Source organism: Cetorhinus maximus, chromosome 11, assembly GCF_964194155.1.
Source record: "Cetorhinus maximus chromosome 11, sCetMax3.hap1.1, whole genome shotgun sequence".
NCBI lineage: Eukaryota > Metazoa > Chordata > Chondrichthyes > Lamniformes > Cetorhinidae > Cetorhinus > Cetorhinus maximus.
Genome location: NC_135889.1, coordinates 60,022,772 through 60,049,353, shown reverse-complemented (window position 1 = coordinate 60,049,353; position 26,582 = coordinate 60,022,772). Strand labels below are relative to the sequence as shown.

Here is a 26,582-nt window from a genome sequence, read left to right as displayed (position 1 = left end):
ACATGTCTCTCTTTTCAGCAATATTCAAATTCTGTACTACCAAGCGAAGGCTTTGCTTAATCCATATTTTTTTTTAATGTGTTACTCATTTACTTATATATTTGACCAACTGCTCTTTTTCATATGAAAGCTGACACAATATCAATGGAAATTTTAATAAATAAGGGTTATGCTGTTGTGAAGATTTCTAGGGAAATCTGAAGATAACGCTCTGGTGGGGTCATATGCTCATTGACCTTTTAAAAATCTATTTTCAATTCCTTTTTACGATCACTTTGTTCTCTTACAAAATGAAATTGATCTTCAAATAGTTCAGCTGTATCTGCATTAAATTGAACCATAAATACAAAATGTTGTTTTAATCCAGCATCATTTATCTGTTTATTAACAATCTGTAAAACAAACATAAAATTATATAGTAGGACAATGTTTCTAAACATACAATAATGCAGCCTTCAGATATTAAAGCATGGGTGAGATCATCTTAGTCTATACTGTTCATTTTCTACATAATTATGTCTCTATCAAAATGCAAATGACTTCAAATCTAATTCTTTACCAAGTTTTTACTTTTACGATGATGGTAATAAAATAAATGTTCTATTATTTTTATGCTTCGGCTGCTTTTTGCATTAATATTGTTTACTAATATGATTTAATTTTTTTACATGTTCAAATTCCGTAAATGTAATACAATGTAAAGCAAAGTAAACTATACATTTTGTTTGGCAGGCTACATTTACAAACAGTTAGCCTATTCATCTTTTCTGTGAAGCAATGTCCATTCCCTTTACCAGTATCCAGTAATGTATTGTCTGTTCATTAATAAGATTCAGCCCTGCTGATTGAGTTCAATGAGACGGCCGGTAAAGACACTAAGGGTACCAATAATACAAACCAGCATGAAGACACCCAACAGAATGTGATCAATCACCATTGCAACATACTTCCATTCGTCTGCAGCCTGGTATTGAAGTTAAAAGTAAATAAATATTATTATCAGTCAGCAGCTACATTGAGTCTTTCAAGAGCTCCATTGAATAAAAATAAATACTTGATGAAGCTAAATATTAGCAATGCCACATTTTACTTCTTGGGAATTACTGTGCTAGTGAAGGGAAGAGATATAAACAACAATGATTTGCACTTTTATAGCACCTTTATTGCAATCAAACATGCCGAGGCCCTTCACAGGAGCACATTCAAACAAAGAAATGTCGCTGATCCAAGGAGGAAGTCATTAGAAAAGGTTTAGGGAGAGAATCCAAGCTTAGGGTCTATGCAGGTCTAGGGCATGGCTGGTGGGGCGAAATAAATCAGGATGCACAAGAAACCAGAATTGGGGAGCACAGATTTCTCACGGTGCTGTAGGACTGGAAGATGCTACAGAGATAGGGAGAAGCAAGGTCATGGAGGATTCTGAATTCAAAGATGAGAATTTTTAAATCCAGGTGCTTGGGGACTGGAAGCAATGAAGGTTAATGAGCACACGCATAATGGATGAACAAGACTTTGTGTGAGTTAGGATATAGGGAAGTAGAATATTGGAGGATAGAAGATGGGAGGCTAGCCAGGAGAGGATTGAAATGATTGAGTCTGGAGATAACAAAAGCATGGATGAAAGTGTCAGCAGTAGATGGCTGAGACAGGGGAAGGGAAAGACAATGTTACAGGAGTGGAAGTAGGTGGGTTTAGTGATGAAGATATGTGGAATGAAGCTCATATGGGTCAAATAAGATGTTGATGTTGTGAACACTCTGGTTCAGCTGGAAGAGATGGGGATGGAATAGTAGTGTATGGAATGGAGTTTTGTGGTTGGGATAATGATATGGCTTTGATCTTCTAAATGTTTATTGCAGTAAATTTCTGCTCATCCAGTATTCGATATTGGACAAACAGCTTGCAGCACATAGGTAAGGGGTTAAGAGAGATGGTTGAGGTAGATCTGGGTGCCATTAGGATACATATAGAATCTGGCATGATGTTCTCGATAATGTTGCCAAGCTGCAACATGTAAATGAAAATAGGTTGGGAATAAGGATAGATCGTGGGGAGACTCCAGAAGTTACGGTTTGGGAATGGAAAGAGAAGCCATCAGAGAAGATTCTACAGCTATGACTGGAAAATAAGAATGAAATAAGGCAATGACTGTCCCATTCAGCTGGACAACAGAAGAGAGGCATAGGAGGAGGATGGTGAAGTCAACCGTGTCATAGGTTGCAAGCAGACCAAAAAGGATGAGGAGGAATAGTGCACTATGCTCACACAGAATTTCATTTGTGACTTTAATTGGGACTATTTCAGTGCTGTGGCAGGGGTGAAGATCTGATTAGTTCAAATACTTTGCAAAATAAAGTCAAAATTCAAAATCATTCTCAGCATATTGCAAAATTTTAGAACTGGATAAAGATTATTCAACTGTTAATATAAATTAAAATAGAAATAAAGAACGTAAAATGCCTACATTGTTTGATTCCTGGTCAGACTTCATGTGCTCTGCAATATATTTGATTCCCTCAATAGCACTTTTGACATCTGGGTTTTTTGTTAGAGGAGTTTGGAAGATGATGTTTCCTGATGCTTTTTTTCCAGAAATGTCAGAGATATCAATGTCCTCAGTAAATATCCTTTTCTCTTGCTTCTCCTTGGTTATTCTTTTCATCGTTGAAAAAAACATGATATTGGGTATAGTATCAATAAAAACCTGTAAAACAAAGTGCCATACTAGAAAATCGGTATCTTGCAATGAATGAAACCATTCTTTGAAACTGAACTATATTGCAACTAATTTTACTACAACAACTTGGATTAAATAACTCATTAAATGTAGAACATAAATCTATGAAGCACTATTAGGTGGATGATAAAAAAAATGGACAACAAGCCACAAAAAGATATATTAGGAGGAGTGACCAAAAGGTTAATTGAAAAAGGTTTTAAGAAGATTCAAAAGGTAGGAGAGGTGGAGGGTTTAGAGAGAGAATTCTAGAACATGGGGCCTAGGTGACTGAAAGCATGGCTGCCAATATTAGGGTGAAACAAAGAGAAATACACAAACATCAGTGACAATTTTGAAGGAAGGTGTGGGCAGGAGGTGATAACAAAGGGAGAGAATGGCAATGCTATAAGGGGATTTAAAGATAATGATGAGAATTTTAAATTTGGAGGACCAGCAGCAAATGTAGATCAGCAAGGATAACATTAACTTGCATTAATGCATCTTTAACCTAATAAAACTGAGGCAGTGGCACGGAGGTGCGTGTGGATGGTCATTGTGATGGACAGCAAATGGAGCTTTAACCTCAACATGAATAGGACACTAGATGCTGAGGTTGCAAACAGTCTGATTTAGCTTAAATCAGTGCCCAGGAAGGAAAAATGAATCTGTGGCAAGTATTTAGAAGTTGTGGTGGGGGAACAAAGGTGGTGGCTTTAATCTTCCAAAATTTAACTGAAGAAAGTTGAGACTCATCCAGGACTGAATATCGGACAAGCAGTTTGACAACATGGAGGCAATGGAAGGTTAGTGATGCTTGATGAAGAAATAGGGTTGCCAACCGTGATTAAGTATATTCCTGGAGGTTTCATCACACAATTTGCCCCCATGCTCCAGCCATTAATTGGCCAACACATCCATCCTTGTGACATACTGCCTTCCTACGGCAATTGGAAAGCAAAAAAACTCATTACCCAATTGGATGATGCTTGACTGTCAGCCAAATAGCCGTATTTTTTTTCCACATTTTCAATATTTTTATATTTGGTAAAGATAAATGTTCAAGGAGAATGACATAAATAAATCTTTTTAAATCTCCTGATGATTTTCTCCAGCGTTGCACACAGCAGTGTTCTGGAGAACCCAAATCCTGGAGATTCCACGCCAATCCTGGAGGGTTGGCGACCCTATGAAGAAATGAAGCTGAGCATCATCAATGTACATGTGGAAGCTGGCTCCATATCTGTGGATGATGACACCAAGAGGCAACATGTAGCTGTGGAAGAGGGAAAATCCTTAGGGACCCCTGTAGTATTGGTATGGGGACATGAAAATAAGTCATTGCTGGAGATAATTTGGCTAAGATCAGATAGGTAAGGGTGAAACCAAGGGCAGCCTCACTGAGATGACACCAGAAGAGAAACGTTTGAACAAGGTGGTGTGATCAACCATGTCAAAAACTGCAGGCAGGATGGTGAAGGGTAAAGCACCACAGTCACAGAGGATATTAATTGTGTCTTTGGTTAAGTCTGTTTCAGCACTGTAGCATGGGCAGAAATCTGATTTCAGAAACTCAAACAGGGAGTTCCAGGCAAGATGGGCACAGGTTTAGGCAACAACATTTCCAAAGATATTAGAAAGAGACGTCGGAGATGGGAGATGGGTGCTTTAGGAGTTTTGAAAGGGAGGGTGGTAGCTCCTGGTGAGAAGGAACTATTCAAAATGTCATTTAGATTGGAGAGGAGTTGGATGGTTAGCAGTTCAGTAAAATGCTGTCAAGGGAGCATGGGGTAGGATTCTTGGACAAGATTAGATCAGAATGCATATGAGGGTAGGTGGGAGAGAAATTACAGAACCAAGCAGGGACCCTGGAGGGAGATAAAAGCAAAATTCTGCAGATGCTGGAAATTTGAAATTAAAACAGAAAATGCTGGAAGGACTCAGCAGGTCTGGCAGCATCTGTGGAGAGAGAAGCTGAGTTAATGTTTCAAATCCATTTGACTCTTCTTCAAAGCTAAAGAGAAGTAGAAATGTAATTGATTTTAAAGGGGGTGGAGCAGGTGGAGCAAAATAGAAGGGCAGGATAGGTGGGAGCTAAGGAGAGATTGGCAAAGATGCCATGGGCACAAGACAAAGGGAGTGTTAATGGTAGTGTTAAAGACTAGAGAAGGTGCTGATAGTGGCATAAAGGTAAGACAGCAGAATGTGTTAATAGCAGAACAACGGTCAGCACTCTGTGAAAACACAGAAAGCACAGAGGGGTAGAGGGATAGGAGGGTGGGGAGCCAGACCTTCCTGTCGCTTGTCATTTCAACACATCACCCTGCTCTCATGCCCACGTGTCTGTCCTTGGCCTGCTGCATTGTTCCAGTGAAGCCAACACAAACTGGAGGAACAGCACCTCATCTTCTGATTAGGTACTTTATAGCCTTCCGGACTTAACATTGAGTTCAACAACTTCAGACCATGAACTCTCTCTTCTCACCCCTTTTTAAACTCCAATTTTAAAAATTGTTATTTATTTTTATTATTTTATTTATTTAATTTTTAAAAATCCTTTCCCCCAACCCCTGCCACAGGGCCACCTGCACCCTCTTAAGCAGTATAAAATCCATCACATTTCTACTTCTATTTAGCTCTGAAGGAGAGTCATATGGACTCAAAACATGAACTCGGTTTCTCTCTCCACAGATGCTGCCAGACTTGCTGAGTTTTTCCAGCATTTTCTGTTTTTATTACAGTCTGGAGGGAGTTTTGGCTCAGTGAGAAACAGAAAATGGAGGTACGCAGCAGAGGTAACTGAACAGATGGGACCAAAATTTAGCGACAAAGAGAGGTGCAGCAGTTTGGGAGATGCCACCAAAGTCCACAGCTGATCCTTGGAAGGAACCAGAAGCAAAGACATTGACTTTGACAGTCAGTGGTAGGGCATGGTGGCCAGTGCTGCAAGGTGCAAGGTCAATGACAACAAAGGCACAGATGTTAGTGACCTGGAAAGTTGAAGTTTCATAGGACACTGGGTCTCAGTTATCTCCAGGTAACTTCATCTTTGGCAGTAGATTTTGTGTTGAGGCGATAGCCCTTGTTGTCTTCCTCTCCCTCTTTAATCTCTGTCATTCCTCACCCACACCCTCTTGATGCCTAGGGTTCTGCCTTTCCTGTAAAGGGTGTTACCCCTCATTGCCATTGGGCCACAAATCTGACTGTTGTGCCCCCAGTGCCAGCTGTGGCCTTCCTTTTAGATGAGTGATAGTTCTATTGTGATGGCAGCATCTCGCCCTGCTCTTTTGTCCTCGTGATGCCAGGAGTAGAATGCCTTCGATGCCCAAGCGCTGAGTGCTGACTCTCCCTGCAACCTGTGCAGCACCAAGAGCACTTACCAAATGTCAAGTCCCCCTTTGCCCTGCTGACCCTCTTATGGGGCCAGTGTAATGCCCTGAGGCAGCCTCGATTGGATAACCTACCCATCTCCTATTCTGAAGCTGACAGCTTCTAAAACCCTGCACCTCTTCCTTCAACAAACTCTAAATGAGCTTTTTAACTAATTCAATTGGCTTCAATTGGGAGGGGAGCAGGATTGCTGTCCTGCGCTCCACGGCCTTGGTGATTATTGCCTTGAAATTAACATGCCATCCGGTGCTGGTAATTTTTGGGGTTCCCCGCCTCTGCTCCTGTCTTTGAGCGCCCCAAAAATTCAGCCCATTGTACAGATTACTACCATATATTCGTAATCTCTCCAATAGACAGAAAAACAACAAACTGACAAAGCATATATTTTATGCTAAACTATAAATTGTCATCTACATACAGTCAAGGTGACATCACACATTAAGTAACTGCACAGTACTTGACCTTCACTGGTACACTAAACAGTTTCCTGATATCCACCCAACAAATTATTTTAGTTTCTTAGCCCTTTTCTGGATTTTATCGAGTTTAAATGAAGTAAATCATGAACTCTAGGCACAGTAACTATGATGTCTGGCTTCCAAGATTAGACTGCACCACAGACATACCTGGTCTGAGAAGCTTGCTCATACCTCAGGACAAATCATTTTTCTCATTAAACAAATTTCATTTGAAGTCCCAAGCATTTTCTCAACTGCATGTAAACACATTTTTAACCATTTACATTTTCCAAGCATATTAGCTCCAAATTAGCAATCCTGGCAAAAATAGACCATTGCTGAGGAAGATTGTGCAGTATTTTGTGATCAGCGTCTGCTTAAATAGATTTTGACACAGGAAAACCTCCTATATTTAGCTGGGAAGCATAAAATCCAATTGGGCAGCAGCTCTTAATGGACTATAAGTCATAGTCCTGGATTTTTCCTATGGCGGGCAGGCTGGGCAGGAGCAGGTGGGGGCGGGTGCGGAGCTGATCAGAATTATCCCTGGTGTCCTAGCCAATATGTATCCCTCAATCAAAATCACAAAAAGCAGTCATTTTGGCAATGCTGTTTGTGGGAACTCGCTGTGCACAGATTGGTTGCTGCGTTTCCTAATTCATTGGGTGTATAGTGCTTTAGGGCATCTTGGGTTGTGAAAGGCACATCACAAACCCAAGTTTTTTTTTACTCCTGCCACAAATTCAGATCGAGGGTTGCCAGTGTGATCTCCTTAGATGTGTATAGGTGCTTCAAACTCATAGGCCCCCTCCAGTCCAGATAACACCTGCCTAAAAGTTCTGTTCCTTGCAAGGTTTGCACCTATAGGAATAATCTGTCCAAATGGCACTCTTCCTGGTACTTGAAAGCTTCTCATCTATGCTTTGCCTAGGTTCAATGGATTACAGGTCCATGTAGACTGCACTCATTATCACAGCAGACTCCAACCACACTGCTTGCACTTGTACTTTCACAGAATATTACCCTTCAGTACAAAGGTTGGGCAGTCTCCTTCGCTGCACCCCTTACAGCAGGACACCTTCGACAGCAGGACTCCTGAAGCATCGTTGTCAAAAGGAGTGCGTTTCCCATTTTATCCAAAGCATCATAGCTAATGCAGGCATTTTGATCAACATGAAAGCCTCTTTCCCCTGACCTGTGGTGGACACATGCAGAGAACTTATTACATTAGTAAGGGGCTGATCTTCCAAGAAACAATGAGTTCAGTCTTGCCACCTCAGAGCCTACCAGTGCTCACAGCACCAATTTTGCCAGGATTACAGGACTGGAGCTACAATGATGAAGTGCTGATGACTGAAACCAGATGGACCTTAATTCTGTCATAACCTATTTTTTAAAAAGAGTTGGTGCAAACTCTCGCTCCATCTGCTGTTTACCTGATTGCCTTGTTATTAGCGATGTTCCAGTTTGGGATATCCATGCTTCCTGTTCTGAAATTCTACATAACAATCAGCAATTTGATCTGGTCTTCTGATCCCCTTTTGACTTCTTGATTATTTTTCAAAAAGAATAAAATATATGATGTATATCTCACCTTTCGTACCCACAGAGGCATTGTATGTGTACTTGGAGAGCGATGATGGGTATTAATTACAACAACAGTAATAATGATCGAACTGATGACAAAAATCATTGTGAAGAGCATGTATTTGCCAATTAAAGGCACAGCACTGGAAGTTGAAGGGATCAGCTCAACAATAACCAGAAGGAACACAGTCAGAGACAGCAAAACTGAAATACTCAAAGTCATCTTCTCACCTGCAAGAAAATCAGGAGTTAATGCTGTAAAAACGATATGAACCAGTAACAAGGAGAAGCTTTACCTTTATGAACTACTCATAGCTGAAATGAGACATAATTTTGAATGGTTGGGCACCTTTTTCTCACCTGAAAATCAGGCAGCTGACAGTTGAAAATCAGGGAAGGTAGGAGGAAACGTAGCTGTGATGGTGGACAGAATAAAATCATATCTGAAATATTAAGCTGTAGCCTACTAGCAACTATGGACAATATTAATGTTCTGGAAAAAGGCCATTTATCTTTCAGTTTTTAGATTTTCAGCAGTTGTAGTTTATTCTTGCTTTTAGTGTTTAGTATTTAATGATTTGAAAGCATGCTAAGTTGCCAACTGTTGATTTCTGATGTGATAGTATGGCTGTATTCTGTCACAGCAAAGTGCCAAGGAATGTGTAGGATAAAAAAGTTTCACAAATGAATGCAAAGTGCACTGAGAGGGAATGAGTACATGGTAGATAGGTAGAGAGCATGTATGAGTGAATGTAGGGTGGATAAAGATGGAATACATGTAAGATGAATCCAAAGTACACATGAGATCAAGAAAGCTAATAATTATAAAATAAATGAAGGAGACTGAGTAATTGTTAAGTTGAACAAAATAGTATGAGTGAATATCCTGGAGGTTGTAAGTAAGGTATTAGATAAGGAATTTGTGAATGAATACAAAGTAAACTAATATTATATGTAATTGTAAATGTCGAAGGTAAGCTGTAGAGAATCTAAAGCATCATAAGCTGTTGAGGGAAGAGTTTAAGAGACAGATTTAAACAGCTAAGAAACTAATCTGGCCGAAGAGCAGAGAAAATTAATAGAGAAGGCAAAGAGAAAGAATTAAACTAAGTAGAAATGTACTTTTCTACAAAATAGTACAGTTGGGACAAACTCTAATTTTATTTTACATTCATAGAACAGAATGAGCTTCTTTCTGCAATAACAAATTGCAAAATATATTCAAATATTCTTTTCATACCTGAATCGGTTGGCAAGTAAAATACCAATCCAGTTAAAAAGGAAAAAAGCAGACAAGGGATGATGACATTCACAACAAAATAAAGAGGTAGACGCTGCATGACGAAGTGATAGGTGATATCCAGGTAAGGAGTGTCGGGGCAGCAGGTGTAATACACCCAGTGTTTCCATCCACGATAATCTTTCATTACCCACTCTCCACTCTCCATGAAGGTACTCAAATCTGGCCGGTCACTTTCCTGAATAAGAACCATAACATTGTAATTATATGTTATGTTAAATCGACAATTGAATTTTATCTAAGAGAGTGGAAATATACATTATTTTAAAGTTCCTTGCCCACATTTTTAACAACTCATTATTCCCTTGTTTTTGAGTTTCCAATTTTCAAAAAGGTTGACAAGTCAGATCCAAGGAACTTTAGGCCCATTAGTCTAAAGTCAGTTGTAGGTAAGGTGCTTGTTAGGATCATAAGAGATGTACTTTATGATCACCTGGATAAAGAAGGAATCATCAGAGACACTCAGCACAGCTTCTGGAAAAGGAGACATGTCTTACTAATTTGCCAGAATAAGAGGTTATGAGGTTAGTAAATGAGGGCATCACAGTAGATATCATCTATTTGGGTTATCAGTGATCAAGGGATCTTTTACATCTACTCCAGCAGGCAAATGTCTCATCTGAAAGACAGCATTCCCTCAGTACTGCACTGGAGTGTCAGCCTTGATTTTATGCTTAAGCCCTGCAGTGGGACTTGAACCAATAACCTTGTGACTATCCTCATAAATAACCTATGGAATCATCCATAAGTTTGTGGATGGCACAAACGTGTATGCAAGTGTTCGGAGCAGAAACATGGGGTACACTGGAAAATAGCGCCAATCACTGTCAAATGTTATTTGAATGTATTTGAGAAAACCAAAGCCAACTATAATTATGTTGTAAGTGGAACAGAACTGAAATCAGTTGAGAAAAGAACTATTAAGTATAAAACAAAGCCTTGGTTATACCATATTTAGAATACTGCATACAGTTTTGATGCCCTCATATAGTGGCTGATAAAAATACTTTCAAAAGATTCAGAACAGGGCCAAAAGAGCTTAAACAATCTTAAGCTTAAAAAGCTATCTCTATTTATTTTGAGATCATAGGCTTCAGAGTGATTTGATAGAGGTCTATAAGATAATTAAAGAGCTAAATTGTGTTGCTAATGATAGTTTAGATTAGGAGTTATGCCAATAAGATTAGAGATGGATGAGATGTTTGACAGTTCTTGTTTTTCCAGAGACTAGTAGAACTGGGGAATGTGTTGCTGGCTTGTGCAGTGAATGCTGACACTCTGTATACTTTCAAAGAGAACTGGATCAGTTCCTGGTGGGAGCAGAAATCACAGCTTATAAAATACCAAGTAATATAAGCAGTCAATATGCTCTCCTCACTCGTTTCGATTACCTAAGGAAGTTGAGAAGAATTACAATGTTTTTTTTCCCCTAACTGACCTTGGGCTTTTAGCTATTAATTTTGCTCTCCCGGGAGGCTACATGGTCGCTGGTGGAGGGGCGTGGAGGGATTGGAGTGGATGGGGGTGGTGGGGGTTGTCTGATCATGATGCTAAAAGCATCATTACTGTGTGGGATAGGCTTGATGGACCAGATGGTCAGCCAGTTATTTTCATACACTTGTATAACATCAAGCATGTTGAATTCTGTTATCGTTGTCTCCTGTTAAATACTTTTTACTTTTCATGCTTCAAAGTGCTTAAGATAACATCTATAAACTCCCTAGTTTAAACTTGCATTAAAATGTGGTGCTTGGAAACCAGATAAATTTACTATTTGAGGTAAATTAGTTTCTCTGACCTGGCCTACTACTCAAGTTCTTTAGCATAGGTGACGTCATTTTGTTAAAGACCAGTTTCAATTTGCACTAAGGAGCGTGTAGCAAGTTTCAAACGGCAGTTAATCTGAACTATATCTTTTAGCACTCTCACCCTAACCTGAACTGAAATCATAAATCTAGTGAACCCACAGCATAACAGAAATGTTTCACTTATATTAAGGAGTTGAGAGTCACAAATCATTGCGCAAACACCACAATTTATAAGAGAAAATTATTATGACGATGAACTGGATTAGCCTTTATAAATGAGAGAATGTACAGGTTCAGTAATTTAATTAATTATTAAAAAGCTATACAAATGGAGGTCATCATAATTACAATTAAAATTATCAGTTTTTAAAATATTAATAAAGGGTTAATAAAAATTATAGTATTAATTTAAATGATAGAAACACTGTTGTTTCTTTCTAATCCAGAGATCATTATATTGATATATATGACAGCAACATGACCAATTGCATTATATGTAGTAAATCTGATGACTGCAGAGCTTATTAGGATTGTCCTGTAACACAGCCTGGAATATATTCCCAAAATAATCACAACTCTGTGTAATGTACAGTATCAATCAGTGAATGGTCAGGGATTAGATAGAGAGGCGTGTGACTGAATTACTTAGGGTCAATATGTGCACAAACACTTAGTATTCAAGCTTAAAAATGACAAGATTACCCAGGAAACCTCTGCTTTTTCTGGTTTTTCTTTGACTCTGGTCTTGCATCATGTCTGAGTTACTTATATAGAATAAAAACAATCCTGTGATATCACTGATGCAAAGCAAAATGCATGTCACATCCTAGAAATCCAAAACAATTTGCATTTTGGACATAACAATATTCATATTCAAAAATGAATATTCAGAAATGGCAGGAATATAAAATCTTTTGCACATTTTAACATTGCTGGAGTTCCATATAGGCTTTCCATATAGACATGATCCTCGAGATTGTGGGAAAAAGTTAATTATCTATTGTTGTTGTCAAAACAACATGGCTTTTCTCTTAATTACTTTCTAAGAGAGAATCTTAGGGACGGTGAAAAAATGAGGGCAAGGGTGATGGTGGGGCAAAATTTGAGCTTTCAGTTTCTGATATTATATTATAACAATATAGTATTTTTTGCCACTAGAGGTCGTTGATGAGCTTTGTAAATTCTAGTGCTAGAAAGCAGAAGTATCACCTACAGTTCTCACAGATTTAGGTAAATATTTTTGCAGGTCTTTTCCAGGGCACATCCCAGACCTGAGACCGGTGAAGAATTCATCCCTTGTTTCATATATTTACACCTATCCTGCACAAATGGATATTGACTTCCTCTATTGGATCGAGAGAAACTACAGAAAATTAGTTTGAGGCTGTTGAAAATTAGCTTGGGGCTCTGTATCAAAGCATTACTATGACAATATCAATTAACAAGTTTCTTAACCACAACATAATATTGCATTCAATATTTCCCATTACTTAAAGTTGTGCAATGTAATTGGAATTGTGCAATTTTCCCTATCAATTATTTTTATTGAAACCTTTACATATCTGGAAAAGTGCTAATTTTTGCATTCAGGTTTATTCACTCTGACCTCCTGTACTAAACCCAATTTTCTTGGACCTGCTAACAAAATGACAATGCACTACTCTTGCAGGCTTGTGGCACCTGTAACAGCTGTAATGGTCACTGTCCTTGTGACACCTGTAAAAGCTGTAATGGTCAATGTCCTTGTGACACCTGTAACAGCTGTAATGGTCGCTGTCCTTGAAGACTCCTGGTTGAATCCAGAAACAGCAGCCATGATGCCTCCACCTGTGATTCCTGTCTCACTTCCCCATAAGAAAAAGAGATTTCAATTTTTGGAGCTATGGGTATTTGCTGTCTTCCCGGAGTGGGACTGAGCGCCAAGCTTAAAGCCCATTTATTTTCAGTCTCCCTTAAAATCAGTGAACCTCTAGCACTGAAGGAGGAAGTTAGGCTGGTGAGCAGTTGTGCCCCCACCCCACCATTGCCCTTGTATTGGTAAAATGCCTGCTTCCCTAAAGCCATGCCCCAGAAATCAATAGGCAATATAAAGGAATCAAAGACTAAGCATAACAGGTCTCTGTCTATTTTCTTTCACTTTGTACTTGGGATTTGAGAGTCCTCCAAGTGCGTATAAGAAGAAAATTGGCCCTGGTGTATTATAAATGCTACACTTTTGGATCCAAGACATGACCCAGGAGTTGTGACTAAAATATTTAAAGTATGATTTAAAACATATAAATAGCTGCATTATGATTATCCTTCACTGGCTCTCTTATGGTTGATTAAGTACTTAAGAAGATATGAATGTAAGGACTGGAAAAAATCAGTGCTATCTATATGGACAATTCAGTGTCGAGGGATTATAAGAACTCATGATACTGCTCACACTCTCTATCAAAATTTCCTCCAGGTATTTAACCAACTCTCTCCTGAATTTGCTAATATAATCAGCTCTCATGTCTCCCTTGGCAATCTATTACATCTATTCACCATCCCCTGTGTAGAATACTTAAACCTAACTCTCTTTTCATACTCCCAGAGGCTATTTCCTCTTGTTGTAAAATCTATGACTATGTTAAATATATTATGGTAGGTTTTCCTATTCCTGTGCCTGAAGCTATTAGATTACTTTGGTGCAGCAATTACAGGAAAATCGGACAGGGAGCAATGCCCTAACAGACACTGCTAGATTTTTACATCCATGGACAGAAAATTAGGCAGGTTCTCTAACTGACATGGGCTTCCCCATATTCGCTGTGCCCAGACAAGTATTCAATGACCCCTGCTGGGCACCTCTCTTGATGTAGGGTGTAGATAGGATTGTATTGCCCATATTTGAGAAATTCAGACCAGGCTATGCCTACAGAATGGCCACTTGGACAAGGTCTTGGAGGGCTGCCGGTGACAACTGGTTTGTACCTCAGTGTAATTCAATACATTCAGAAGAGGAATTAAATTTAATGTGCAAAGCGGGTGCTTTGCTTTTTCAAAATGCGACAGTAAAAGGTAAAATTTTGGATGAAGATTTAAACATACCGGGAATATAGCAACTCTTGTACCATCATATGTCCAGATGCCCAGCTTAATGCTGCAATTTTGTTGGTCAAATGGGAAATGTGTTACAATAATTTCACAATAGCTTTTAAAAATTGCCGGAGGTGTCCAGATTATTTTTCCGGTATAATCCAAAAGCACCTTTGTCATATGAACAATGGCAAAATCACCGTCAGCACTGTGAAAGACAAAAAACAATTATTACTGAGAACTGTATTGTTTCTGGTAAATAGCAATATTTAGAGGGACAGCAATGTCCATGTGAACAGCTTCTTTACAGAGCCTTAGATAACTAAAAAGAGGATTTAGTTTTGTGCCAAGTTCCATGTTATCACAGTCCTATAATGATTCAAAAATAGACACAAAGGCATGAATGTTTCCTGCGTCGGGCGGGCTTGGCGGGAGCGGGCAGGGGTGGTTGGAAAGCCGACCGCTGCCTGCGCTCGGCTCCGCACATCAATTTCATGCGGGTGGGCCAATTAAAGCCTGCCCTGCATGGATCGCAAGCAGAGTGCTACCTGTGCAGGCGGGGGGAGAAGGGAGAGAGGGCCTGGTGCACAGTTCACGCATGCGCACAAAAGAGCGCTCCAATCTCCCTGAGGTAGCTCCGTGCCTCAGGGAGATTGAAGCGCTTGTTGAAAAAATTAACAAATGCAATAAAAATTCAATGTCACATGAGATGGGACATGTTTTTAATTTCAAAATAAAGTTTTTATTTAATTTGTATTAGCTTTAGGAAACCTCATCCCGCTCATGGATGAGGTTTCCTAAAAAATGTAAAGGCCACTTGGCCTTTTCACCTGCCCGCCGACCGTTAGGTGGGACGGGCAGCGTAAACTTCAACTTAATTACCTTGTTAATGGCCTTAATAGGCCCTTTAATTATCGGCGGGCACACAGCCGACTCTGGCATGCGCCCGCCGAATGAAATATCGTGACAGTGCACAGTGACGTCCGGACACATGCCTGACGTCATCGCGGATCATTTTACATTCCGACGTTTCGGGTGGGCACCGGCACACCAAAGGTAAAATTCTGGCCAAAGAACATAATCGACACTGCATGTTAATTTTGAATTTATAAGGCTCCCAATATAAGCTAGGTTGATACAGTGGGCAGGATTTTTAAGTTCCAATGTGGATAAGTGTGGAGGTGGGCAGGCGTGAAGATTAGTGCGGGCGGCCAGCATGCTGATTGTTCACCTTCATTCCTACTGCTGGTGATTTTGCTCAGAACCAGTGAAGGCATGCCCTGGCAATGCACCCCATTTGGAAATTAGACCTTAATCTTGTTAATGAGCTTATTGTCATCTCATTAAGGGCCAATTTGGAATTGGGTGAGGATGCACAGGTTGCATGATGAACCAGGGACAGTTCAAGTACATGGAGGTGGTAAGTCATGGGGAGCCATCAACTTTACTGGGACCATAAATGGGAGCATGTCTGAAAGGAACACTCAAACCACTGGCACACACCATTTGGTGTGTCAAGGTAGCGGAGTGAGTGATCTGTACGCTCCAGGCAGTGGAGGGGAATTATGGCCCACCAGGGATCATGAGGCCATAAGAGGGAGGGATGAGCTCCAAAATTATTGTGAGTGCAGCTGAGCATAAGCAAGGCAACAAACTGGTGACATTAGGTTGAGCAGCGATGAGGATCAACATCCTCTGCACCAGGGGCATGAGGAACATGAGGAGGGCAAAGGGGAGGGACGAAGGGCAGAAAGGTAATGGAGGCCATACCTGCAGCATACCGAATTCATGTCAGAGAATCAGAGCCATGGGAAACTGCCTATCCAAGCAGATATCACTGAGATTTTTATTGTCGTCACAGAAGACCTCAAATCTCACAGTGTTGCTTGTCATGCCCTGGAAGTAGCTGTGACAGTTACTGTGGCCTTGCACTTCTTCACCTCTGGCGCCTCCTAAGGATCAGCTGTGGACCTTGGTGGCATCTTGAAGTGGCAGTACATTACTGCATCTCACAGGTTACTGATGCCCTGCTTGCAAAAGCTAGGCAGTATATACAATTTCAAATGGATGGGATCTTGCAGGCACATGGTTCAATGGGATTCGCCTCCATTGCTGGATTCCCCCAGGTGCAGGGCATCATTGATTGCACCCATGTGAGGCCATCATGGCCCTGTTCCTGCATCCACTCCAAGTGTTGCCCCATATGGTCCTCCATGAGGTTGACCACTCTGCCAATGGAGGAGGTCATGTATTCAAAACCCTGTGCCATGCCGGTGAAAATGAACTGAATGGACTCTTTCATTCACAACCCATGACCCCCTACTGCCTTAGAGAACTCTGACATGTGGTACACATCTCTCTCTGTAGGTCAAAGTGGAGGCCCCTTTCCTGTGACTCCCGAGGCCCTGTAGCCATGCCCAGCTGAGCATGGCACTGTCTGTCCTCCATCCTCCAAGGGGGATTGCCCATAACTGTCTCTGCTCTCTCCCCTCTTCCTGCATACCAGTGCCATGCTATTTACCGAGTGCCTCTCTAAGTGTACATTAAGACCAACCGTTGTGAGTGTATCTGTGCTGATGGAGGGTGCACTCATAAGGTGTGACAGTGCTAGTTCTGATGTCACTATTTCTTGTGATGGCCCTGGTGCCATTCTCCTTCCATGATAGAAGCTGTCAGAGACACAAGAAGAGAGCACAAGAACTAGCCTTTGACAGCAGAACACTTGGCAGTGCGGACATTTCCCAAAACAGCCAAATCTTTGGCATACTGTCAGATGTGTGGGGAGGGGAATGCATTCTACCTCCTTCATCTACAGATAGCATTATCTTATCACTCTCTCCTCCTGGTATTCCCATCTTTCTTTCACCCAGTTGGTCTTGTGGGGCCACCCTGGCTACTTCCATCGCTGTTTCCTCCATGGCGGTAGCAATGGCGAGCTGGGTCATTCTTCTTACCCTAATATACCCAACTCTCCTAATATCAATTGGGATTCAAACAATATAAGGGGCACTGAGGGAGAAAAATTCATGCAGTGTGTCCAGGAAAATTTTTTCAACCAATTAGTGACAACCCAACGAGAGGAGATGCAATTCTAGACCTAGTCTTGGGGAACGAAGAAGGGCAAGTGGGTGAAGTGACAGTTGGCGACCATATCAGGGACAGTGATCACAATTCAGTTAGATTTAGCATTACCATGGAAAAGGACAGAGATAAGGCAGGAGTAAAAGTCTTGAACTGGGGGAAGGCTAATTTTGCAGAAATGAGAAGGGACTTGGTTGAGGTAGACTGGACAGCACTGCTGGAGGATAAAACAGTGGAAAACCAGTGGGAAGCACTAAAAAGCGAGATCCTAATTGTACAAAGTAGACATCTCCCCTACAAAAATAAGAGTGGTACTGCCAAATCTAGAACCCCTTGGTTGTCTAGAGGAATACAGGGGAAGATCAAACAGAAAAAGAAAGCGTACGATAGGCACAAAGAACTAAGCACTGCAGATAGCCTAGACGAATATAGGAAGTGCAGGGATGAAGTAAAAAAAGGAAATAAGGAAATCAAAGAGAGGGCATGAAAAAAGATTAGCAAGTAAAGTTAAAGATAACCCAAAGATGTTTTACCAATACATTATTGCTAAAAGGTTAGTTAAGGAAAAAGTGAGACCTATCAGAGATGAAGATGGAAACTTGTGTGTAGATCAGATGCTGTGGGAAGGGTTTTGAATGAATATTTTGTCTCCATGTTTACAAAGGAAAGGGAGGATTTAGATATAGTAGTCCAGGAGGAACACTGTGAGATATTGGACGGGATAGTCATAAAGAGAGAGGAAGTACTCGAAGGATTGAAATCCTTGAAAGTTGATAAGTCACCAGGGCCAGATGGATTGTTTCCGAGGCTGCTGAAGGAAGTCAGGGAGGAGATAGCAGATGCTCTGAGGATGATTTTCCAATCTTCACTAGATACAGGGGAGGTACCGGAGGACTGGAGAAATGCAAACATAGTTCTATTGTTTAAAAAGGGGTCAAAGGAAATGCCAAACAATTATAGGCCAATTAGTCTTACATTGGTGGAGTGCAAATTAGTAGAATCAATCCTGAGAGATAGGATTAACTGTCATGTGGAAAGGCATGGACTAGTCAGGGATGGTCAGCATGGATTTGTTAAAGGGAGGTCTTACCTCACAAATTTGATTGAATTCTTTGAGGAAGTGACAAGAAGGGTTAATGAAGGTGGTGCAGTGGATGTTGTGTACATGGATTTTAGCAAGGCATTTGACAAGGTCCCACATGGCAGGTTGGTCAGGAAAGTAAAAGCCCATGGGATTCAGGGTAATGTGGCAAACTAGATAAAAGGTTGGCTTTGTAACATGAAACAAAGGGTAATGGTCGATGGATGCCCTTGCGGATGGAAAGTTGTCTCAAGTGGCGTTCCACAGGGCTTGGTGTTGGGACCCTTGCTGTTTGTGTTATATATTAACGATTTGGACGTGAACGTGGGGGGCACGATTGTGAAATTTGCAGATGACACAAAGATTGGCCGAGTAGTGGATAGTGTAGAGGATAGCCATAATCTCCAAATCGATATAGATGGGTTTGTGGAGTGGGCGGTAAAGTGGCAGATGGATTTTAACATAGAGGAGTGTGAGGTCATACATTTGGGGAGGTCAAACAGTTACAGGGATTACACAATAAATGGGAATATACTAAGAGGGGTAGATGAAGTGAGAGATCTTGGCGTACAAGTACACAGGTCCCTGAAGGCAGCAGTTCAAGTAGACAAGGTTGTAAAGAAGACATATGGAATGCTCTCCTTCATTGGCAGAGGTGTAGAATATAAAAGTAAGGATATAGTGTTGGAATTGTATAAAACACTGGTGAGGCCACAACTGGAGTATTGTGTGCAGTTCTGGTCACCACATCACAGGAAGGATGTAATAGCTTTGGAGAGAGTGCAGAGGAGGTTTACAAGAATGTTGCCAGGGTTAGAAAAGTAGCTACAAGGAGAGATTGGATAGGGTGGGGTTATTTTCCTTGGAACAAAGAAGGCTGAGAGGTGACTTAATTGAGGTGTACAAAATTATGGGGAGAATAGATAGAGTAGACAGGATAAAATTGTTTCCCTTGGTGGAGAATTCTAGAACCAGGAGACATAGATTCAAGTTAACTGTCAGAAGGTATAGGGGGAGCATGAGGAAGAACATTTTTACGCAGAGGGTAGTGGGTGTCTGGAATTCGCTGCCCAAATTGGTGGTAGAGGCAGAAACTCTAAACTCAAAAAGTACCTGGATCTGCACCTTAAGTGCTGTAAGCTGCAGGGCTATGGGCCGGGTGCAGGAAGGTGGGATTAGAAAGGGCACCTGGGTGTCCTCGGGCTGGCATGGACAAGATAGGCCGAATGGCCTCCCTCTGTGCTGTAACTTTTCTATGGTTCTATGGTTCCTCCTTTGAAAACCCTCGCCCCAGAGAGAGAGAGAGGGTCACCACTGGAGTCTCTGGCCAATGCCAGCTGCTCACTCACATAAAGAAGCTGCATATACTAGGGCTGCCAGATTCTCAACAGTGCTTTGGCTCTAGGCCTTGCACAGTAAGTGCCCTGGACACACACTCCTCTCATGTTCAGGAGCAGCATGTACCCTGAGGCTCCTCAGCTGGTGTGCCTGCTGGAAGGTGAATACCCAGAGGCCCATCATCAGGGCTCGTGTTGCACTCACGTGGCCAGAGCAAAAGAAGGTCATTAAACCTCTTGTGGCATTGCACCCACTTCCTCCAAACTAAATGCCTGCTGCTGACAGTTGTACCCATCTGCAGCCAGGTCCGTTTTGTTTGCTGGCTGGCCTTCTCCTGCCACTCTTCAAAAAGAGGATTTCCCTGCTCTCCCCTGTCTCCAGTAGCACATTAAGGTCAGCAACTGACACATGAGGGGCCTGGGTGCCAGGCCTCTGCTTCTCCTCCTGTTGCCATGATGCTTGCATTCCTGCTTGCAAATGGCTGCTACAGCAATACCTGTTGAAGTGTGTTTAAATAGGGACTGAATTTCAGCATTCCCACCTCCATCCTGCATCCACCACTGCTAATTGGTTGGCCAACCAGCCACTCCAGCCTATTAGCAGCCTATGTCTATGACTACTTTTCCACACACCTGGGTAGGGCCGGGACCTGGAAATGGTCCTGATGTTGGGTTCCTGACCCTGGAGGCAAAATCCTGCCCTCTCTTCATGTGCTATGGCACAATACTGGGGATGATTGTAATGCTACATATCCAACAGAAATCAAATGGACGGGCAGTCAAAATCCCCCAAGATCACTTGTTCACCTTGGAGCCACCAGGAGTTCACCTGTTAGATTTTCCCCTGCTCCAATGAGTTGTGAAAGTCTTTAATCTTTAACTCCTCAAGTGGACAAAATGCAGAAAGAATCCAACTCTCAAGGACCACTTTAATTCAAGCCAAAAGTTTTCAGTATTTGAAAGAATTAGAATTAAATGATTGCAAAGGTGTCTGTGTCCCTCTAAATCCTATATCCCTCTCATTCCTGTGTCCGTCACAGCTCACTTTCTTTCACAGCTCCCTGTTCGTCACAGCTCCTGGTTCCTCACAGTCCTGTGTCTCTCACAGTCCCGTGACCCTTTCAACTCCCCTGTCCCTTTCAGCCCATTTACCTCACAGTCCTGTGTCTATTGCAGTCCCTTGACCCTTTCAACTCCCCTGTCCCTTTCAGCCCATTTCCCTCACAGTCCCGTGTCTCTCACAGTCCCCTGACCCTTTCAACTCCCCTGTCCCTTTCAGCCCATTTCCCTCACAGTCCTGTGTCTATTGCAGTCCCGTTACCCTTTCAACTCCCCCGTCCCTTTCAGCCCATTTCCCTCACAGTCCCGTGTCTATTGCAGTCCCGTGACCCTTTCAACTCCCCTGTCCCTTTCAGCCCATTTCCCTCACAGTCCTGTGTCTCTCACAGTCCCATGCCCCTCTCACTCCCATTTAGTTCACAGTTCCATGTCCCTCACTGCCTTCCCTGTGCTGTGTGACCTCCTTCCCCTCAAATGGAGCCACAGTTAATCTTCTATACTGGGTGGATCTTGGACTCTGTGGGAGATAAATTTAAAACTGATCACACTGTGAAAAGGATGGCAGTAATGGGTCATCAAGATAAGTAAAAGTTTGAAGATGCCAATGTCTCTAAACTAAGTCCATAAATTTTAAATATTACTGTTTACTTACTTATTGTACAGAACAATGTCTGGGAGCCAAACGTCAGAAGAGGGCACCCTGATCTTCTTAATTCCACCATAATCAGCTGGTTTCCAGCGAAGCTTCACATCAACCCATTGCTAAAGAAGAAACATTTCACAAATGTTTAATTTAATAATCCCTACCACCTTTAAATGTAGCTAGTTAACAAAGTACTACATTTTAGAGGCAGTACAAATCTAGTTAAACATTTAATAGAGACGTTTCACTTATACTAAAACAAGGAACCGAGCAAATGAAAACAATTGTTTTTCCTTGTTACCTGTTTCAGGCGCACGTTTGTTTCCACAATTTGATTTACTTCATCCTAATAAACAAAGGAGGAGGCTTATTATTCCCTATGAAAAAATATATACATGGAAGATGCCCTTGTATTCCATTATTAAGGATGAGGCAGAGGATGAGGAGAAGGAATAGGAGAGAACGAAGAAAGGAGAGCAAGGCAGAATTTAAAGATGTTGCACCTCACCAAGTATTACCAATCTCAAAGACTATGCATACAACATGGATCCAATGAAAACCTCAGCAAGATGAGCATTAGAACAGTATGCTTCCTCAAAGTGGTGACAGGGTACCTGTGCCAGCTACTGCATGGGAACTTGTATGGGAACAGCATCATCTTTCTGTGCGTGTGACTATCAAGATGATCACACTAAACACAAATTGAAATGGAATGGGCTCATTTCAGGCAGCCACGGTAATCTCTCTAATATCAGTCAGGCTGCAATGCAGGCACACGTTCATCAAGTGTCCAGCACACATTGCAGGAGAGCTGAGGAATTCAGCGCCTCTGGCATCAACAAGTTAGGGTTATCCATCTTTTTGAGGTTTCTGCCTTTCCCCAGATTCAGGGGCAATAGATGGCACCCATGTTGTTTCTTTGATCTTCTACAATTAACAGTATCAAATATCTCAACTGGAATAGCTTCCATACCCTTAGTATAGAGATTCTGTGTGACAGCAAACAAAAGATCCAGCATTAGATTTACTGGGTGTTTTTACAATGCATTCATTCATCAGAATTCAGTCTTCCCTAAGTTCTTCAAGGAGGAATATCAAATCAATGTCAAAGCCTACCCCCACTCCCATTGATAATGATCTCACTAAGAGTTGCACAAATAGCAGGAGAATATAGCTCCAATGAGACTCATGTTTTTAGCAAAGTACACAAGAGATGGACATTCCAATTGTAAAGATGTGCCTTGCCAGGCTGTGTGCAATTCTGCAGTACGCTAAAGCTCCTGTGTCCCATGTGGTTATATTATGCTGTGCCCTGCACAAGGTAGTCATCTAAAAATCCCTGAATATGGACAATCTTCAGGAGGTGGACCCCACTTGTTTTGTAAACAGAAGTATATGGAGGAGAATGTAAGGGTGGCCATCGCTTCGAGCACTGCAGATTCCATTGATATCTGCAATGAAGAAAACTTTTCCCTGATGTTGCTACAGTGAAGGATGTAGACTATAAATTTGCCTTTTAGGTCTCACACACCTTTGAAACTGACCTCGGAGCTTGCATGTAGGTGTGATGATTCCTCAAATATTCTTAACTTCAGGAAAGTGCTATTGTGTTCTGGATCTCATACTTCTGAAGCAATGGGCAGCCTTCTATTCATCTTCTGCTGGGAAGTTGACAAATCCTCATCAATTTCCCACTCCTCCAGCTCTCTCATGCTCTGCAAGTCACCCAGTGACTCATCCTCCCATTCATTATTTAATTCCCCCTGAATGAGTTGGACAGTGAGATTGGAAAAGGAAGTAACACAAGGGGTGTGTTGAAATCAAACATGGCAAAGCTGCATGAGGTAGGATTTAGGTTCAGGGAATTTATGAGTGATTTGGCCCCTCCTTCATCATCATCCTTATGGTCTGGAGGAAGAAGTTATGTCTCTCCTGCTCCTCCCTTTGCCCATTATTATCTTCCTCTTGCTCATCATTCCCCCCTCCCCCCCACCCCACTCCCTTAATTCCAGTGGTTGGTTTGCAGGAAATTAAGAGTTGAAACTAAGAATGAGTGGCCATCACATTGTGGGAGAAGGCAGGGAAGGGTATTGAAGCTCGTGGCTGTTTGTTGCTTGCTGAATGCCATCATGACTGTGTGGACATGCAGCTACTATTGTGGTACCAGCACTCTGCCCTGATCCTCCATAGTATGGGTAATGTGCCACCCATTCTGGTTCCCTGCTCAGCTCTTTATAAGAAGCAATGCTCTCACTCATGCCATGCCTCTTTCAAGCAGCAGAGGTGCCTACTGCATCACCAGAATGGCAGAACAACCATTAAAAGGGTGGCAGAGCCCTGACAACAACTGCCAACGCTGAAGCCTCAAAGAGAGACGCTCAAGCATAAATGTAGGGAGAGATGTCTATTTCCCTAGGGATTTAAACACTTTGTTGTGCAAATATTTGACTGTTTCTCTGGAGTTCCATATGTCTCCCCACAAAGTTATGCCAGAAGATTGGGACTCTCCTGTGGAATTTCAAGGCCTTTGAGTCCTTCATAAGTTCCAACTGCTGACAGTTTATGACAAATCACATAGCTTGTAAAATTTAGTTCTGAAATCCAATATAATTGTAAAAGTGTATGACATCATTGTAATTTAATTTCAGGTCCATATTGCTGTCTTTGTGGCCTATTTTGTTGTACTCTTAACCTACTTAAAACAGGAAATGTAACTAAGCACTGCATTAAGTAAGAGGATTGTTTTTGCTGGGGGAGAGGTATTGAGAGAATCATTCTTCCTTAAAGAGAGAAATTTGCTTGGTTCATACCACATTGATAAGTTGAATAAGCTGCAGTCCCACTGTAATATTAACTGACTGATGGTGACTCTCCACTGGACGAATCACCTTGTTATAGTTTTGGAATAATTTAGCCACCAGCCGAGTCTCATGTTCAGAAGCCAGCACCAGCCCTGAGAAAAGACGAGACAAAAGTATGATTTGCGAGGCATCTACCACCATTGAATCTCTGTAGCTTTACTTCAGCCCTCACGATACTTTTGAAGTAAAAATTTAGTTCCTTAAATTGTAAATTATTACTATTTGCACCATTTTCTTTCTCCATATTTTCTCATTTTACTGCATCTTATCTATTCCTTTTTCAATTGACTTAAACGAGACACCATTCTTTGTTGATGTGCTTTTGTTGATTAGTTGATGTGCTCTTAAACTGCGCATTGATATCATTTAATCTCTCTCCTACTCTGTGGAAATGGCACTTGGGCTTCATTTTGGATTTGCTTCAATGGCCAATCCATACTTGGAGGACCATGGACTTCCACTCACACTACTGTTCGGAATCCTTTGCAGGATAATTATATTTGACTGCAGTAATTTAGACCAATTATTAGTTGAGATTAAATAAGTATCCTACTAAATAACTAGCCTTCTCTAACTGATGCTTCCCCAATCTCCCCGCGTGGTTTTAGCGTCCCCGTAGAAATTGTGCAAAGGGCCATTTACTCCGTTTCTGCGGGGTTTCCATGGATGGACCTTCCAGCGGGAACTGAAAGAACCGGCTTGGGAATTATTTCTCCAAACATTGGCTTTTCTAATATTTACAAGATTTGTTTAAAGAAGTGCAAATTATTTTATCGTTCACCTATTTAGCATTCTAATACAATATTTATTTATTTGAACTTGCCATTGATTACATTTAATTTTGAACCCTGTCAAATTCATCCTATACTAATTAGCCTGTTTTTCTTACACTAAACAATATTTATATTTTAAATACGCGCAGAGCACACACAGATGCCAGATTTAAAATGTCTTAACAGTAATAATTTGTGTTTCTTTCCGCTAATGTGATAATATTGCATATGCTTTCAATATACCAATTGAAACTATTGTAACGAACATATGTACCGAATACCTTCTTCTGTAACATTTTATTAGTACTTGTATACTTTCAATGGCTAGAATATTTTAGCATCATGTCCAGAAAGAATTACAGATTACCCCACGTGTCACATTACAAAACCTCAAAACAGCTGCTGCATATCCACCACTAAACAAATACATCCTTAAAAAGTAGTCCCACTTTTGGTCAGCAGCCATATCAAATTTCACGAAACAATTCATAGAAGTTCCAAAATAACCCCATGGATCTTCGCTGTCTTATTACAAGGATAAGGAACAGAGATATGAATGAAATTAAATAAACGGGAATATATAATATATAACTTTAAATATATGGTTATAATTCTCTATTATAATCTCTATTAATTCGCACTGGCTCTATCTTTGGATAATGCATTACTAAAGTGAATTAAAGATTCGACTAGTTTAGCCCGACCATTTAAGAAACGTCCTAAGCCCTAGTAACATGCCACCCTGGTACATTCCATCATTATTGCTATTGCCATCACAGAGCTACTATTTCCGCTGTGTAACACGGATCCCGCAACATCCGTGACTGACAGTCAGGCTCCAGAAAGTGACCTTGGATAAACACTCGCCATTCCAAAGCCTGAGCCAAAATTCAGACCTATACAACAGTCGGAAAATCCAACGATTTACAGGCGGTCTACTGAAATACAGAAAAAGGATTGTAAGCTTTGTAATATAAGATTGTAAAGCGATGTTCCATTCATGCCCGGATACAGAGATGGTTATCGCAGAAATCCCGAAATAAAACCAAGGAACACATGCGGCTGTCAATCTGCAGCACCGCACGCTTCTCTGCCAATTTCATAACTAAACTGTAAAAAAAAGTAAAAGCTTACACAAAACCGAGAACATTTTGTAATTCTCAATTGCAGCCAGCAGAGATTCGATGACCTACCGCCATATGAAAATAAAAGTATCGCCAATGCTACACGCGGATCAGCGCACGGTATCATTCTCCAACTTTCCAATTGGATTAATATCTTCCAAGCAAATCTGTCTCTTCCAACACCTTACTTTGAGACTTGCTGGCTATTCTGGATTTCTGAGCATTAGGTCTGAGGATCCTTTCTTTCTGAAGAGTGGAGCTGCGTTTCCTTCCTTTTCAACTGCCCATTCCCCCTGGG

The 26,582-nt window shown here is 41.2% G+C and overlaps 1 protein-coding gene across 1 annotated transcript; it reads right to left on the bottom strand.

Annotated features, from left to right (window-relative positions):
* Window positions 1-353: 353 nt before the first annotated feature.
* On the bottom strand, window positions 354-26,582 carry chrna1 (cholinergic receptor, nicotinic, alpha 1 (muscle)). Its single transcript, XM_078552062.1, has 9 exons — window positions 26,354-26,582; window positions 24,337-24,479; window positions 21,828-21,872; window positions 21,536-21,645; window positions 14,338-14,533; window positions 9,392-9,629; window positions 8,159-8,382; window positions 2,465-2,704; window positions 354-964 (listed from the first exon to the last, which is right to left on the bottom strand). The coding sequence occupies exons 1-9, from the start codon at window positions 26,409-26,411 to the stop codon at window positions 833-835; spliced, it is 1,386 nt and encodes a 461-aa protein (XP_078408188.1). The 5' UTR covers window positions 26,412-26,582; the 3' UTR covers window positions 354-832.

What these genes read in the sequence shown, in the direction of transcription:
- chrna1 (XM_078552062.1), bottom strand. Translation starts at nt 26,411, where the DNA reads ATGATACCGTGCGCTGATCCGCGTGTAGCATTGGCGATACTTTTATTT. An exon ending in CAAGAGTTGCTATATTCCCG is followed by an intron (nt 9,630 to 14,337) that starts GTATGTTTAAAT and finishes GTTCTTATTCAG; the next exon opens with GAAAGTGACCGGCCAGATTT. An exon ending in TTACTTGCCAACCGATTCAG is followed by an intron (nt 8,383 to 9,391) that starts GTATGAAAAGAA and finishes ATTTTCTTGCAG; the next exon opens with GTGAGAAGATGACTTTGAGT.